Genomic DNA, 17159 nt, shown 5'->3' with positions numbered 1-17159 from the left:
AATAGAATAGAATGATAGCAAAGGTTTGTGGCTCGGGCTTTATGTCCAAGCCAGCTGGGCTGTGATTGGCCATTAATTAGAAACAACCAACATGGGCCAATCACAGATGCACCTGTTGCATTCCACAGCAGCAGATAATCAATGTTTACATTTTGTTCCTGAGGCCTCTGAGCTTCTCAGGAGGAAAAATCCTAAGGAAAGGATTTTTCATAAAAGATGTCTGTGACAAGACTGCCCATGAGTCCCGCTCACATCAGGCTTAGTTCTGGGGGATTTTGTGCCACCAATCCATCTATTTTCTTTTCTCTTTCCTTTTTTTTCTTTTTTTAAGATATTTTTATTTAATATATTCCCAAAATGCAGCCAGGAAGGTTCAAAAACAACCAGGCCTTCCCATGGCTGGAGCTCCTGGGGTGCCTTGCACAGCTCGGGATCAGTGTGGGCAGATAAATCCAGAGGGATGGCTCAGATGGCACCAGAACAACCTGTCCTGCTGGAATCCCAAAGCCAGAGAAGGCACAGGCAGCACAGCCAGGGTCACCCCAGTGCCCTGCCTTGATTTCCTGGTTTGTTTTGGGGTGCACAGCGCCTGGCATTGGGGTGGAACTGTCAGGGGCTTCCTGAAAAAAACAGAGCAAAGAACATTGACTATTCTCCTGGAAAGAAATTATGGAGGAAGGCATGATGGGGAAATAAATCTGGCAATCCCGTCCTTGCCAGAACCTTCCATGTAGGGACACAGGGGTGTAGGGTAAAGGGTGCAGGGTGAAAGGTGCAGAGGGTAGGGTGTGGGGCGAGGGTTACAGGGAGCAGGATGGCATCACTGTATGCAGACTGGGAGTCCCTGGATGCTGGATGGGGTCACTGGGTGTAGGATGGGGCTGCTGGGTGAGGGGTGGGGTCGCTGAGAGCAGACTGAGGGTCCCTGGGTGCAGGATGGTATCACTGGGGCCTGGATGGGATCCCTGGGTGCCAGATGGGGTCCCTGGTTGTAGGATGGAGTTACTGGGTGCAGGATGAGGTCACTGGGTGTACAATGAGGGTCCCTGGGTGCATGATGGGATCACAGGGAGCATGGGGTCCCTGGGTGCTGGATGGGGTTCCTGGTTGTAGGATGGAGTGCACGATGGGGTCCCAGGGTGCCAGATGGGGTTCACTGGGTGCACACTGAGGGTCCCTGGTTGTAGGATGGAGTCACAGGGAGCAGGATGGGGTCCCTGGGTTGCGGATGGGGTCCCTGGGTGCCGGCTCGGTGCCGCTGTCGCTCCGCGGGCTCGCAGCGCCATCGCGCGGCTGGAGCCGCCCCGCACGGGAACGGGAATGGGAATGGGATGGGAACGTGATGGGAATGGGATTGGGAATCAGAATGGGATTGGGGCGCAGCAGGACGGGCTGCACAGCCGGGGTCCCAGGGCTGCTTTGCACGGTGGGCAGCGGGCACTGCCCGGCCCCGCGGCTGCCAGGGCAGCTCCCACCCGCACCAGTGCCCGCTCCTCCTGCCAGGGGCCACCCCTGCTCTGCGCCCCACACCGTGTGTGCCCCGCACGGAGCTCACCCCATCCCTGTGCCCATCCCCGGGCATGGTCTGCACACCGCGCTGTGCACCCCTCTTTGCTCACCATCACCACCACGGCTCTCGGGGTGTCACAGGCTGGCACTGGGGTTCAGGGCTCCAAATTTCCAAGCCCCAAAGCGATGCCAGCCCTGTCAGCTGTGCCCCCCACCCCGCCATCAGGTCAGTTTAAAATATCCCACTCCCTCCTCCTCCCGGGCACCCACCCACCAGGAAAGACTCCAAACAGCCAAATCCAAATAAACCGTGTTTATTCCAAACGAGAATTTACTAACAAGGCAAAGAGCTGGAGCCAGGCCTGTGGGACCCTGTCCTGTGCCCCACAGAGGACAGGGAGCTGTGACACTGAGCTGTGCCCTGCATGGACAGGGAGCTGTGACACTGAGCTGTGCCCTGGGAGCTGTGACACTGATGCCCCACAGAGGACAGGGAGCTGTGACACTGAGCTGTGCCCTGCATGGACAGGGAGCTGTGACACTGAGCTGTGCCCCACAGGGGACAGGGAGCTGTGACACTGAGCTGTGCCCTGCAGAGGATAGGGAGCTGGGGCCACCACCCAGCTGAGGCTGGCACAGCAGGACCTGGCACACAGCAGGAGCTCTGTCCCCAGCAACGAGTCCCTGGGATTTGTTTCCCTCTTTGGGGACACAACACCAGCCAGGGCCTGGGTCCTGGGACCCCACCAGACCCCAGAGACCCCAAAAGCCACCAACAGGGACCCATCCCTGCGGCTGGGGAGAACCAAACCCTCCCAAGACAAGGCAGTGGTGTCTGCTGGGCAGAGAGGGTCTGGAGGCACTGCCCAAGGCACTACACAAACACGGAGATGCTGAGAGCTTTAAAACCACCCTCAGGTCTCTCCCAGCCCTTAATTTCTCTGCTTGGCACTTCATCCCTTTCAAACTAAAACTAAAGAGCTGCAAGAAGGCACAACCCAGCACAGCAGCTCTGAGTGCAGAGCGGAGGCTGAGGCAGAGCTGGGGCTGTCCCCAGCCTCGAGGGACAGAGCCACGGTGGCAGCAGCACGGCCAGGGCCACCTCAGCTGAAGTCCCGGTCTGGCAGCAGCAGCGGAGCCACCAAGGTCCAGAGGTAGAGCAGGAGCCCGGCCCAGCTGGAGGAGATCTTCACCCACACGGCCGTCCAGGGGCTGCTCAGCACCTGCAGGCTCTCGTCTGGCCTGGAACAGCCACGGGAGGTGGCACCATCGCTGTGACACCCTGATGGTGCCCCAAAGGGATGGGTGCCCCCAGGGAACATGGGGGTGCCCCGTGGCTGGTCTCACCGCTGAGTGTGACCCCACCACTGGAGCCATCCCGGGGTGTGACCCCACAGCTGCAGCCACCCCTGGGTGTGACACCAATGCTGCAGCCCCCCCAGGATGTGACCCCACTTCTGCAGCCACCCCACAGTGTGACCCCATCGATGCAGCCACCCCAGAACTCTGACCCCACTGCTTCAGCCCTCCCAGGGTGTGATCCCACCACTGTGGCCACACCGGGCTGTGACCCCACTTCTCTGGCCACACCGGGCTGTGACCCCACTTCTGTGACCACCCCAGGTGTGACCCCACTGCTGCAGCCTCAACCTCAGTCCCTGCTCCCCCTCCCAAGGGATCCCGGGCTGCAGCAGAGGACGCTGGCAAGCCCAGGCACAACCCTAACAATAATTAACACCGATAAGGGAGCAGGTTCCTCACACCCCTCAGCAGTGCCCAGCACACGGGCACAGCACCCGCGAGGAGGGGACCCGCAGGAACGGGAACAGCCCCGGGTGCCCACGGCCACTCTCACCTGTACCAGTTGGTGAGGGTCATCATGATGTAGAGGGCGGCGAGCAGGAGGCACAGGTGGAAGAAGGTGTAGTTGTAGGAGACTCCGTCCAGCTCGTTGTCGTAGGCGCGGTGCACTCCGCCCTCCTCCGCCCCGCCCGGCCCGGTCCCGGCCCCGGCCCCGCTCTCCTCCGTCAGCATCAGCTTGTTCACCTGCGGGTGGTCCGAGGAGCGCAGGCTGCGGGCACAGCGGCAGCGGGGTCAGCACCACCGCCCCCATGGCAGGGCTGCTGTCCCCGGGGCACTTTGCGGGGTGGAGGTGATAGTAAAAGGTTTTGAAATCATAAAATTCAGGGAATTAGTGAGACCCTGGAAAAATGTTTAAAATGGACTCTGAAAATGTTAGGCTTTGTGTTTGCCAGATCATGTGAAATTGCACCTGCGTAACAGCAGTATATGATAAATGATATAATTGTTAGATGTGATGATTGTTTAGTAATTAAATATAATTATTGCTTAATCATAAGAAGAATCATGAGAAACTATGTTAGAAGTTTGAGGGGGACCACAAGGAGCCCATGCTTGGCTGAAATCTATGTATACAATAGAACAATATAAGTTTAATAATGAACATGAAAGTTATATAATGATAGAACATAAAAACATGTTCATCCTGAACCCATGTTGGAGTCAGATTTGGGTTCGTACCCCTGACACCCAGAGCTCTTCAATAAAAGCACCAGCATAGAATTATTCTCGTGATTATGTGTTTCTGAACGCTAACAGAGGCTGTGGGGAAACCCTAAAAACTCTGCCTGTGGCCCTTCAGCAGCTCTGCAGCTCTCCTGGAGCCCCTTTGGGTACAGGACAGTCAGGGCAGTTTGGGGTAGGCAGGTTGTGGGGAGCCCCAAAATCTCTGTCACCCTGGTCCAAAGCCTGGTGCAGACATCTTATATGGAAAATCCTTCCCTAAGGATTTTTCCTCCAGAGAAGCTCAGAGGCCTCAGGAACAAAATGTAATCAATGATTATCTGCTGCTGTGGAATGCAACAGGTGCATCTGGGATTGGTCTCATGTGGTTGTTTCTAATTAATGGCCAATCACAGCTGAGCTGGCTCGGACAGAGAGCTGAGCCACAAACCTTTGTTATCATTCTTTCCTTTTCTATTCTTAGCTAGTCTTCTGATGAAATCCTTTCTTCTATTCTTTTAGTATAGTTTTAATGTAATATATATAATAAAATAATAAATCAGCCTTCTGAAACACGGAGTTAGATCCTTGTCTCTTCCCTCATCCAAGAACCCCTGAGAACACGATGGTGTTCTCAGGGGTTCTTGGATGAGGGAAGAGACAAAAGCCCCTCTCCAGCTCTGTCAGAACTCCTTTGGGCACTGAAGGCTGACTAGAACCTTGTACAGCTCAACAAAGAGAATGAAGAGCGAGGTTTTGCCCCTGGATAGAACAACCCCAGGCTCCAGTGTGGAATGGGGGGCACTCAGCTGGAAAAGGGCTCCAGGAAAGGCCCTGGGGGTGCTGCTGGCACTGGGGGAACAGGAGGCAGCAAATGTGAATGGCTGCAGAGGGTGAGAGCGCCCTGAGCTGGACAGGCAAAGCTCTGCCTGCAGATTGAGGGAGGCCATCCAGTGATCTGCTCTGATAAGGCCACCCCATGGCAGGGGCTCTGTCCTTGGGGCGATCCCAAGGACAGCCAGAGCAATTTGGGGCTGTGGGGAAACCCTAAAGCTGTGACTGTGGTCAGGCCTGTGTCCCTGGGGACAGGGATGGCTGGACAAAGAGCCTTTGGTGACAAAACCCCCGGACCAAGGTGTGACCTCGCCCTAGTGGCGAGGCTCTGTGCTCAGGGCTGGGGCTCAGGGCTGGGGCTGTTTGTGGGGCAGGGAGATGTGAGGGGCAGAAAGGACAAAAGCCATCAACCTGCTGCCCCTGCCAGCCTCCCCAGGGAGGCCGAGGGAGAACCAAAGTGCAGCCCCTGGCAGGAAGGTTCCTCCTGTGGGGCCTCCAGAGGCGCTACCCAGCCCAGGGCACAAAGGCCTGGGTGCCTGTGGCCCTGCCAGCCCTGCCCAGCCCTTGGCCATCTGTCCTGCAGGCTGTGCCCCCTATGGCTGCACACACAGACACAAACCAAGTGCTCACCTGATGAAGAGAGTGCAGAGGATGAAGATCACCAGCCCCACGATGCTCGGGGCATCCCACCAGGTTGTCAGGGGCTCGGTGGCCGTGGCTGAGCCAGTGCTGTTCCTCAGCAGCAGCGTGGGGTTACAGCGCTGGCCTGGGGGGACACAGAGGGACAGACCCCCAGTGCAGGGAGTGCTCCTGCCCCAGCCAGCCCTCCCCAAAGCCCAGGTGGGTCTGGCTTACTCGGCACGTTGGCCAGGGCGGCCCAGGTGACGTAGATGGTGTAGAGGGTGATGAGGGATGCCTGCAGCAGTCCCGAGTGTGGCTGAGCCTCCTGCAAACACAACAGTGGGTGCTGGGGGTGCTCCTGTACCCCGGGGTGCCCCAGCCTCTCAGGCGTTCCTGTACCTCAGGGTGACACAGAGCCAGCCCCCTGGGTGCTCCTGTACCCCGGGGTGACACAGCCCCAGCTGCTCCTGGGTGCTCCCCACGGCCTCACCTGGATCTTGGGGAGGATGGACACAACTGAGATGATGAGGCAGAGGATGAGGTTGATGCTGATGAAGGCCTTGCCCTCCGTGCAGCCCTCAGGCTTGGTGTAGTAGACGTAGAGCAGCACAATGGCTGTGATGGAGGCGGCGTAGAAGATGAAGGTGACGGTGCAGAGGGCTGGGGGAGGACACCAAAGAGAGCAGTGTCACAGACATGTTTTATGAAAAATGCTTTCCTTAGGATTTTTCCTCCCGAGAAGCTCAGAGGCCTCAGGAACAAAATGTAGACAATGACTATCTGCTGCTGTGGAATGCAACAGGTGGGTCTGGGATTGGTCTCATGTGATTGTTTCTAATTAATGGCCAATCACAGCCCAGCCGGCTCGGACTCTCTGTCCAAGCCACGAACCTTTGTTATCATTCTTTCCTATTCTATTCTTAGCCAGCCTTCTGATGAAATCTTTTCTTCTATTCTTTTCGTATAGTTTTAATATAATATATATCATAAAATAATAAATCAAGCCTTCTGAAACATGGAGTCAGATCCTCATCTCCTCCCTCATCCTAAGATCCCTGTGAACACCGTCACAGAGCAGAGCCCCCCAGTCCCAGCCAGCTCAGCCTGACCTGGCCCTGGGATGAGCTGAGCCCCAGAACACGGGTGCCCACCAGACCCACGGGTGCCCACCAGACCCACCTGCATACCAGCCCTTGGCGCTGCCCTCCTCTGCGTTGTGCAGCCACCGCTGGCTCCAGGAGTGCGCCAGGTCGATGAGCAGCACCAGCTGGATGAGGATGAACAGGAAGGAGCCGACCACGCCGAAGTAAAACCAGACTTGAGGGGAGGAGAAAAACCATGCAAGAAGGTTTTGAATTAAGACCTTAGAATCGACAAGACTTTTTTGAGCAATGACTTGCAACTATTGTCAGGCGTAATTTATGCCCTTTCAACTGACTGGACTTTCACAGAATTAAATTGTTGTGTTGTAATACAGCAATGCTTAGTGCAAGGAAGAAAATGCTTTAAGCAGGTAATAAGCAGAAATATTATAGTAAAGCTACGAAACACAAATAATAAACAACACGATTATGAAAGTGTCTTTTTAGGTGAACAGAGAGGGGGAATTGTGGGAATCCACAAAATTAGGAGGGTTTTGGGAAAGCTTCAAAAAAGGCAGGCCTCAGAGACAGAAGAACTGTGATTAGAGCTAAGCAGCAGCCATGAGATAGGTCAGCAGAAAATTATTTAAACTGTAGAAAAGCAAAGACAAATAGAACAATGATCTGAGTATTAATGCTTGTCTAGAATAACTCTCTAAGCTGCAGAAAAGTTTATCCAGCAAGATATTAGGAAGGTTGAAGCTTAATAATGGACTCTGTGCATTGTGTTTTAAGGCTTACAAGCAGGTATTGTATTTGAAATAAGCAAGTATTGTTTAACCAAAGGTATGTGTGCTTATAGTGGTTGGATGGAACTACTGTCAATGTGCTTTTGCTTTGTGTGATTGGTCAAAAAACTTGTAGAGTTGTAACATTAAATCTCTGCTGCCTGAGATGTGAGCTGCTGGTATCTTCCCATTGTCATAATCATATAATGAGACTAATGATGGAAAATAAAACAGCTCAAGGCACATTCCACAGCAGCCCCATCCTGTTCATTATTTGTACAGAGCTCCCAGCCAGTGTCAGTGCCCAGCAGGGCACGGGCAGCTCCTCACCTGAGGTGAAGGTGCCATCAGGGATGTAGAAGGCGCCCACCGTGATCCCCACCAGCACCAGGAACTTGAAGAACCAGAAGCTGTGGGAGAAGAGAGGAGGCACGGTGTGCATGTGGCAGGGACAGGGATGGGGGTCCTGCCTGTCCCCACCCCAGGCTGTTGGATAGAAGTGGAAATAGGATGGGGGTGGAGAGGGTTGCTAGGGTTAGGAGTATGAATGTGTTTAGGACTAGTGAGAGGTCCATTACTTTCACTTGGATTTGCACCAAGATGAGTGGCTCCTAAGACCATTGGATCACTATTATCCTTTGAAAGTAAGGAGAGTGAGGTTTTATACTTGTTCCAGATTGCAATGCAAGATGTTTTCTATTACCATCTGTATGGCAGATTATCTTTTGTCAAGTGGGCAGTTTGCCTTATCTCTCTCATTGAGTGACCACATTCACTCCTCCCTTGGAGGGGACACCTGCTGATAACAGCTATTGAATGTCCCTGCATGGCTGATAAGAACTACAGCATCCCATTGAGAGATGGGAGCCCAGAGGGAGGAGCCAAGCATTCCTACCCGGATAGAATCTGGAGATTCTGGAACACCAGCACGGCTTCTGCACTGGATTGCCCAGAGGAACAGCAGCTGCCTCTGCCCCTGGATCTTCAGAGGAAGAGACTGCACCTTTCTCCAGGATCCCTGCTCCGGCAGAACCAGCCCTGACACTGCAGGAGGGCTGAGCCACAATTCCAATGGGACTGCTGCCAACAGCCTGACCCACAGGGTGTCAGGTTGGGTTCTGACTCTGCCAGTGCTGGTTTAGTTCACTGCATTGTTTATTTTATCCTTTTTTTTTTCTTTCATGTTAAAGAACTGTTATTTTCCTGCTCCCATATTTTTGCCTGGGAGTCCCTTAATTTAAAATTTATAGCAATTGGGAGGGGTGGGGAGGGTTTACATTCTCTATTGCAGGGGAGGCTCCTGCCTTCTTTAGCAGACTCCTGTCTTTCCAAACCAAGACAATACTCAGACCCAAGAGTTACCCTTTGGTGTCCTCCCACACTCACCCGTTCTGCAGGGCAGCCCGTGGGTCCTTGCTGCTCCTCACGCACACCATGAGCACAGCAAAGAGGCAGAAGAAGGCGGCCATGGCGAAGCCCATGCGATACACGGCCTTGTGGCCCAGGAAGCTGCTGCAGTCCACCTTGGTCTGCACCCCCAGCACTGAGCCACTGCCTTCACAGAAACCAGGGAGCTGAAACAGGGATGGGAGCGTCAGCATCACCTCAGCACATCCTACGGGGAGTGACGGTTGTGGGAAGGTCTGGATGGAGATCTACTGGTTGGATTGAAGATCAGCTTCTTCATTGTGAAGCAGCCTCAGCTATGGCTGCCCCCGGAAGTGTCCCAGGCCAGGTTGGACAGTGTAGCCACATTTCTCCTCACAGAGAAAAGCAAGACACAATTCTTCCCAAGAATATTGCTGGGTTTCACATTCCCTGAACCTCAAAGAAAGGAAAAACAATTCTTATCTCATTTACTGCTCCTGTGTTGTTCGCAAGTGGAATGCATTGTGGAAGATTGTTTACCTGAAGGGAATTGGTGATTGGGTTCTGGTGTGAGTTCTGTGATTCACTGACCCATTGGATCCAGGTGTGTGTGGGGACTGTCACTGATGGTCACGAGATGCTGGGCAGGGGAGTTGAGTGGAGTGCTTGGCAGGTTCAGTTAAGATGTATGTAATGTAATATAGATGTAATATAATATAGTATAATAAAGTTATTAATTAGCCTTCTGATAAGATAGAGTCCTCCTCATCATTTCTCCTTTCATCAGGGACAAAAATATCCATGACCGGACACGGCTTGGAGCAGCCTGGGACAGTGGGAGGTGTCTCTGCTCATGGCAGGGGGTGGAAGGGCTTTGAGTTCCTTTCAACCCAAACCATTCTGTGATTCCACACCCACTACCAGCCCTGGTGCCACCAAGGATGGGCCAGACCATGACGGCTCCAATGCCACAGATAAAGCCACCCAGCTGGTCAGTGGAAAGCTGGCATGAACCAGCTCTTCCCTACAGCCCAGCTCAGCTGGCAGAGCTCTGCTCCTCCACCTGAAGTCCCTCCTCTCTGATGTGCATCCGTTGAACCCCAAAAAAAATTTGAACCTCAACGTTCATCCTCCAAGTCATCAGTTGAACCCCAAAAACGGGATGTAGGAAACTTTCCTGGGAGACATCTGGGAAAACTAAAAATAGCATTAAATGATCCCACTGCGTTTTCCCCTTGGTGGAAAACCAGGGCTGATAATGCCTGCTCCCAGTGAGATGCTCAAAAAAAAGAGGAACAAAAGCACATCATGACCCAAAAATTCGCTTTTTTGGTTCAGCCCCAAGTCCCCACCACAAGCTGTGTCGTTTCCTCCCAGGAGTTCCTGACCTCCAGGAGTTCTTTACCTTGTGCAACTCCTTCTCCACGCCCGGGATTATCATGATGATGGACACGAGGGTGCCGAGGAAGAGGAAGAAGGTGAAGAGGAGGCGGGAGATGGTGGAGTTCTTGGCCGAGGGGCAGCAGCCACAGAGTAGGCACGGGGCAGAGCCACAGAGACACGACACCTGCAAGGACAGCAGTGATGAGGGGCAGAAACTGGCCCCAAAATCAGTTTGATCCTTAAGGAGATCAGCCTGGGAATCCACACTGCTGCCTAGAGCTACTCACACCACAGCCCAGAGGACCTCATGGAAATGGCACTAAATTCACCAAAAATGTTGCTGAAAACTGAAAGAACAGGAACAGCCAGCACGGAAAATGACACCCAGAGTCTGGCGACACCCTCGTGTTTTTTGCTCCATCAAGGACCTGGTCAAAGCAAGCCCTGCCCTGCCTCCTTTTTGTACAAAAATGAGGTTTCCAAGACAATTTCAGGCTGCCCTTTCAGTGCAATCCAGGATGGGAAGATATTGGTATCAGCACCATGGGGGAAGCAACTCATCCTGCCATCCTTCCCCTCTGCAAAGGCCACTGGACAGGTGGGGAAACTGAGGCACAGCATCCCCAAAAGTTCCCAGTAGGTCCTGGCACCCCAAATGCAGCACAGGCAGTGCTCCTAGGTGCACCCGATTCCACAGACTCCCACTGCTGTGGCAGAGCAGGGAAATCCTTGCTGGGGAAACCCAAATTCACTGATACCAAAACATTGGTGTGAGTTTCCTGCGCACCGACAGTGCAGAATAAACCTCGTTCCCTTGGAACAGCCCCTGCTGTCCTGGACTTCAGCACAGCAGGCAGGGGAAGGGCTCTGCTCTCTCCTCTGCTGAGGGATGTGCATGAGTTGTGTGTTTATTATTTGTGCTTCCAAATCAGGGCCTGTGCTCAGTGTTAATTAAAGATTGGTATTGACTCAAATATACATTTCTCATTCTTGGAATCAGCGTAAAAAATGGACAAGGCAGAAAACAAAACCAGGTGTGGAGCTGCTCTGTGTGGCTGCCTCAGCACAAGTAACCACTTTGATGCCTCCAAATCACCAAAGGTGGCTTTGAATATTTTTTAAGCATAAGCACACCATTATTTGAGAAAAATCTACTCCTTCCTGACTTATTTCTCTTATCCCATGCCAGCCCCACATCCCTGCCCCGTGAGCAGCTGCGTTGAGCTGATGGTACCCACAGGAGCTGGGGTGGCTGAGAGACCCAAGGGATCCCCTGGAAATTCTCATCCTGCCTCTCCAGGAGCTGCTTAGAGGCATCACATCACGTTTTCAACTTGGAAGCATGAGAAAATGGCTTTCAATTAGAGATTGCTTCATTTCAGCCTCATTAAATGCAGCACGTGCACCAGAGTGCATTAAAATGCACCAGCGTTACTGTATTTCTCTTCCAATTAAAAAAATGCAGAGCAACAACAAAAATCCCTTTAAACGCAGAATTCCTGCATCACCTGATGCAGCAAAGCCCCTCAGTGCTCCATCCACACCTCCAGCTCCTCCTCCTTCATTGCCAACTGAAACAAAAAGCACCAGTCCGAAAATCAGCAGATCTGGACAAGAAAATCAGGAGGCTTGGCGTTGTTTAGGAAGGTGTGGATCTGGGGGTTCAGACCATCCCATCCCATTCCCAGGGCAGGGCCACCTGCCACTGTGCCAGGTGCTGCCAGCCCCAATGTGCAGCCTGGCCTTGGGCACTGCCAGGGCTCCAGGGACAGCCACAGCTGCTCTGGCAATTCCAGCCCAGCCCCTGCCCACCCTGCCAGGGAACAATTCCCAATTGCCAAGATCCCATCCAGCCCTGCCCTCTGCCACTGGCAGCCATTCTCTGGCTCCTGTCCCTCCATCCTTGTCCCCAGTCCCTCTGCAGCTCTCCTGGAGCCCCTTCAGGCCCTGCAAGGGCTCTGAGCTCTCCCTGGAGCCTTCTCCTCTCCAGGGCAGCACCCCCAGCTCTCCCAGCCTGGCTCCAGAGGGGCTCCAGCCCTGCAGCAGCTCCATGGATTCCTCTGGCCTCTCCCCAACAAGCACAAGGTTTTTGGGAGCCCACAGCATCCCTGGATGTTTGTTTTGCAGGATGACTCCCACACAGCCAAACTCCCTGGGTTGTATCTCAGGTTTCACAGCTCTTGCAGCCCTGAGGTAATAGGATACAGCATCCCCATCCCACTGCTCTGCTCCGTCACACGGGAATCCTCTGGATTCCTTTTGGGATCACTCCCTCAAAGCTCCTTCGCAGTGAAGCTGAGGAACCCTTTGTGCCACACACTGACCCCTCCAGCTGCCCTGGCACTACTGATTCCAGTGTTTTTCTTTAAAAAACAATGGTTAACAGCAAGGAACACACTCCCAAGCAGTGCTGGGCACTCTGATTCTCCTTCCAAAGATTTTTAAAGCTGCCCCAAAATGTGAGCACGGTGAAGGGACAAAGAGCAGAATGGAAAAAGCCAGCGAGGGAAGTGGCTGCAGCAGCAGGAGAGCCGGGGGTTAATGGGGAAGTGTCGGTTTCAGCTGCTGGTGGATGATTAAACTCTCCGGTTTCACTGCTGACTTCCTCCTCCAGTGCAGCTCACCTCAGGCACGTCAGGGCTGCTCCCATCCCTCCTGCCCAGAGTGGGAGAGCGTGGAGAGAGTGGGACAAGGGACATGACACATGGGCCCAAAATACACCCAGACAGCAACAGCACCCCAAAATTAGCACCCCACATACACCCATACAGCAACAGCACCCCAAAAACAGCACCCCAAAAATACTGCAACAGCAACAGCATCCCAAAACCACCCATACAGCAACAGCATCCCAAAAACAGCACCCCCAAATACACTGAGACAGCAACAGCGCCCCAAATACACCCAAAACCAGCACCCCAAATACACCCATACAGCAATAGCACCCCAAAACCAGTGTCCCAACAATTGCACCCCAATAACAGCACCCAAACTCTACCAGCCCAACTACACCAACACTAGCCCAACACAATTGATCAAACTACATGAGTCCAACACCACCATCCCAAAAATATCATCCAGCAACGTCACCCCAAACCCACCAACCCAACAACACCACCCCAACATCAATCCAAAATCACCCACCTAACACCACACTAATGACACCAACCTACACCACCAGCACAATTACATCATCCCAACAACACAACAGCCCAACTACACCAACAGCAGATCAACTACAGCAACCGAACTACACCAACCCAACACACCAACCCAACTATACCTGCCCAACACCACCCCAACCACAGCCCAACTACACCAACACCAGACCAACAAGACTGACCAAGCTACACCAGTTCAACACCACCAGCCCAAAAACACCACCCCAACAACACCAAGCCAAATCACCAGCCCAACTACACCTGCCCAATTACATAAATCAAACTCTACCACCCCAACAAACCACTACACCAACACCAGCCCAACACGACTGACCAAACTGCAACAAACACCAACCCAAAAACAGCCACTCAACATCACCCCAAGAACACTGACCCACACCACCAACCCCACTACACCATCCCAATTACATCATCCCAACAACAGCCCGACTACACCAGCCCAACATCACCCCAATAACTCCAACCCAGCTACACCACCCCAACAACAGCCCAACCACACTAACACCAGCCCAACATCAACCCAAAAACACCCAGCCAACATCGACCAACATCACTCCAACAACATCAACCCAAGAACACCAGCCCCACTACATCACCCCAGTACCAACTCAAAAACACCCAACCAGCATCACCCCAACACCACCAAGCCAACTACACCACCCCAACTTCATCACCCCAACAACAGCAGCCCAACTACACCAACCAACCTACACCAGCCCAACATATCCCCAACAGCACTGACCCACAGCACCACCCCAACAACACCACCCCAACAACACCAACCCAACAACACCATCCCATCACAACCCAATTACGCCATCCCAATTACACCACCCCAAATACACCACCTCACCACAACCCAATTACACCACCCTAATTACACTACAACCCAGCTACACCATCCCAGTTACACTACCAGCTGCCTTCACCCCAGGAGTCCCAGGTACACCCAGAGTGAGTCAACCCAAAGCGATGCCGAGCAGCCGGTGTTTGTCTGCTGCCAAATTAACGAGCAGCATGTTAATTAGCACCCATCCCACCTCATCCCATCCCCAGGTTAATCAGCACCAATCCCACCCCATCCCCAGGTTAATCAATCAGCACCATCCCACCCCATCCCCACAGCCTGGGGAGCTGGTGGCCTTCCTGCCTGTCAGGTGGCCTTGGATTGGTGCCACCAGGTTGTGTCCCCAGGGGGTGTCTGAGGATTGGCCAAGCCTCCAGGCTTTGCCCTGGCTGGTGACGCCAAGCCTGTCACCCAGGAAGGGAGCTCAGAATGACCTCACTGCTCATGGGCAGCTGTGGACAAAGCCTGGAGGACCACAAGGGGCAGGGACAGAGAAATTCTCCTTTTGTGATTCAAGGTTTCACTCAGGAGCAGCTTGTAGTGGGAAAGTGCTGAAGGAGGGGCTTGGCAATCTCGTGGTGCTGTGACTCAGGGGATGCAGGCAGAGCAGAAGGAGTTAGTCAAGATGCTCTTGTTAAAAATAACAATAAAAAAAAAAAAAAAGGACTGGGGGGATTGTTCAGTTTGTTCAGTTTGGTTTGGGTTTTTTTCAGTGTTGTGGTTCTTCAGCTCAGACCGGTGCTAGAACAGCCCCACCAACCAGGCCCACTAGAAGGAGCAACAAAATTAAACAAAAGCTTGTTAAAAGTAATTATTTTTAATAATTACACAGACTAGGGGGAATGCTTCATTCAGTTTGGGGTTTTTTGTTCTTCAGCTCAGACCTGTACAAAACTAGCCCCTGCATCAACGACTTCCACAGGAAGGAACGGGAAAATTAAACCTATACAATGACTCTACTGTTACCACAGTCTGAGCCACAACAGCTTTTGGGGGAAAAAAAATCCAGAATTCATACAGAAACCTCCACAGGCCTGCTCTGGGATAACTCCCTGCTTTCCCAACATCTGCTTTCCCAATTCTCCATTAGGAGAAGCACAGGAAGGTGTTACAGAGGGGGGCCTTGCACACCCCCCCCTCCCTCCCACCCCTCATTTCCAAACATCCTGTTCATTAAACCTCCAGCACTCAGAGGTCAGGTTACAAAACAGGTCCCATTCCCAGGTTTCCAGGCCAGCAGCTCCCAGGCTGGTTCCACAGCCCTGCCCTGGCTCTGTGCCCACAGGTGAGGCAGTGCCAGGGCAGGAAGTGCTGCTGTGGGCAGGTGCCTGAGTCACCTGAACCACACACTCCACATCACAGGGCACAGCACCCTGAACACACAGCCTGTGCCTGACCTGAGCCATGGCACCCCAAATCACACAGCCTGCAGGTACCCTGGGCCATGGCACCCCAAATCACACAGCCTGTGCCTGACGTGAGCCATGGCACCCCAAATCACACACTGTGCACCCACCCTTGGCCATGGCACCCCACTCACAGCCCCCTGCACCAGCTCCTTCTCTTCCTCCATCCCCACTTTGGGGTTCAGCAGAGGAGCCAGGCAGGAGCCCCAGCCTCTCATTACATGGTGGGGCCAGGAGCCCACACTCCTCCAGGGCCAGCAGGACATGGCTGCTCTGGCTTCCCACCTCCCACAGGAGCCCTGGCAACCACCCACCCCATTCCCTTCCATTCCCACACCATTCCCCTCACCACAGGCCCCAGAGCTCTCTGTGTCTCCCATGGATACCCCGGCTGCAGTGGGACCCGCTGCTCTGAGAATCCCCCACACCCCCCCAGCTACCGAGGGATGCACCCCCTGAACCCCCCTCATATCCAGGGGTGCAGCCCCTGCGTGTGCCCCCTATCCCCCTTGTACACAGGGGAGCATCCTCCGGGTGTCCCCTCCATCCCCCTGGTTACACAGGGATGTGTCCTGCCGGGGGTTCCCTGCATCCCCCCCGGCTGCACAGGACAGGGAACATCCCCTGGGGGTCCCCTGCAAGCCTCCATACCCAGAGGTGTGTCCTGCCGGGGATCCCTCATATCCCCTGTGTACACAGGGGTGCATCCCCCTGGGGCACCCTGCATCACCCTCCCGGCACCCCTTGGACCCCGGCTGTAGCGGGGCACATCCCCGGGCTGTCCCTCAGCTCCCCCTGAACCCTCCTCCGCCCGCGGCCCACCCTGGGCCGCGCCCGCCGCTGCGGCACCGGCAGCGCTCCCCCCGCTCCGGACGGGCACTCACGCAGCTGAGCAGGGAGCAGACCCCGAGACAGGCCCCCATGGTGCTGCCGCCGCTCCCGATGCCGGTCCCGGCTCCCGGTTCCCTCCGCCGCCGCGCTGGCTCCGCCCGCACCGGGAGCTCGGGGCGGCCGCACCCGCCGCACCTCCCCCGGGGCGGCCCCTACGGCGGCGGAGAGAGAGCGCGGGGGGGTTCGGGCCCCGTCCCGCCCGCAGGGGAGTCCCTCCATAGCTCCTGCATCCTCATTCCACCCTCCTCTCCATCGCCCTCCCTCTCCCTTTCATCCTGCTCCATCGCCCCTCCGTCCTCGGTTACCGCCGAGGGGACCCGAACCGCACCATAGCGGTACTGGGAGGATGGCCAGGAAACAGCCCGCGGGAAGGGGTGATGGAATTCCAGAATGGTTTGGGTGGGAAGGGACCTGAAAGCACACCCAGTGCCTCCCCTGCCATGGCAGGGACACCTCCCACTGTGCCAGGTGCTCCAGCCCCAATGTCCAGCCTGGCCTTGGGCACTGCCAGGGCTCCAGGGGCAGCCACAGCTGCTCTGGGCACCCTGGCACAGCCCAAACCTCTCTAACCAGCCCTTGCCAGCCTACAAACCCCCTGTGGCAAATGGCACTGGGGGGACCTGGAACCAGCCAGGAAATCATTCTTTCCTTTCCTTTCTCCATTTGCTGCAATGGGTTTTGGTGCTGGTTTCCATCCTTGATTGAGGAATGTGAATGCCAGAGTG

The 17159-nt window shown here is 54.5% G+C and overlaps 1 protein-coding gene and 1 long non-coding RNA gene across 2 annotated transcripts; both read right to left on the bottom strand.

Moving 5' to 3' along the window:
* Positions 1–1807: 1807 nt before the first annotated feature.
* LOC128947938 (uncharacterized) lies at positions 1808–2127 on the bottom strand. Its single transcript, XR_008484067.1, has 2 exons — positions 1983–2127; positions 1808–1923 (listed from the first exon to the last, which is right to left on the bottom strand). It is a non-coding gene; the product is annotated as an uncharacterized LOC128947938 (long non-coding RNA).
* A 75-nt stretch (positions 2128–2202) lies between these two features.
* On the bottom strand, positions 2203–16515 carry SERINC2 (serine incorporator 2). Its single transcript, XM_054292451.1, has 10 exons — positions 16428–16515; positions 10131–10292; positions 8744–8931; positions 7688–7767; positions 6667–6804; positions 5978–6147; positions 5722–5812; positions 5497–5632; positions 3365–3580; positions 2203–2751 (listed from the first exon to the last, which is right to left on the bottom strand). The coding sequence occupies exons 1-10, from the start codon at positions 16464–16466 to the stop codon at positions 2613–2615; spliced, it is 1359 nt and encodes a 452-aa protein (XP_054148426.1). The 5' UTR covers positions 16467–16515; the 3' UTR covers positions 2203–2612.
* Between the last annotated feature and the right edge of the window lie 644 nt (positions 16516–17159).

This window comes from Melozone crissalis, unplaced genomic scaffold (genome assembly GCF_028551555.1).
Source record: "Melozone crissalis strain CALT ecotype California unplaced genomic scaffold, PUWL_Pcris_2 ptg000111l_1, whole genome shotgun sequence".
Lineage (NCBI taxonomy): Eukaryota > Metazoa > Chordata > Aves > Passeriformes > Passerellidae > Melozone > Melozone crissalis.
Note: the sequence above shows the minus strand (reverse complement) of the source record. Positions and strands in the feature narration are given on the sequence as shown.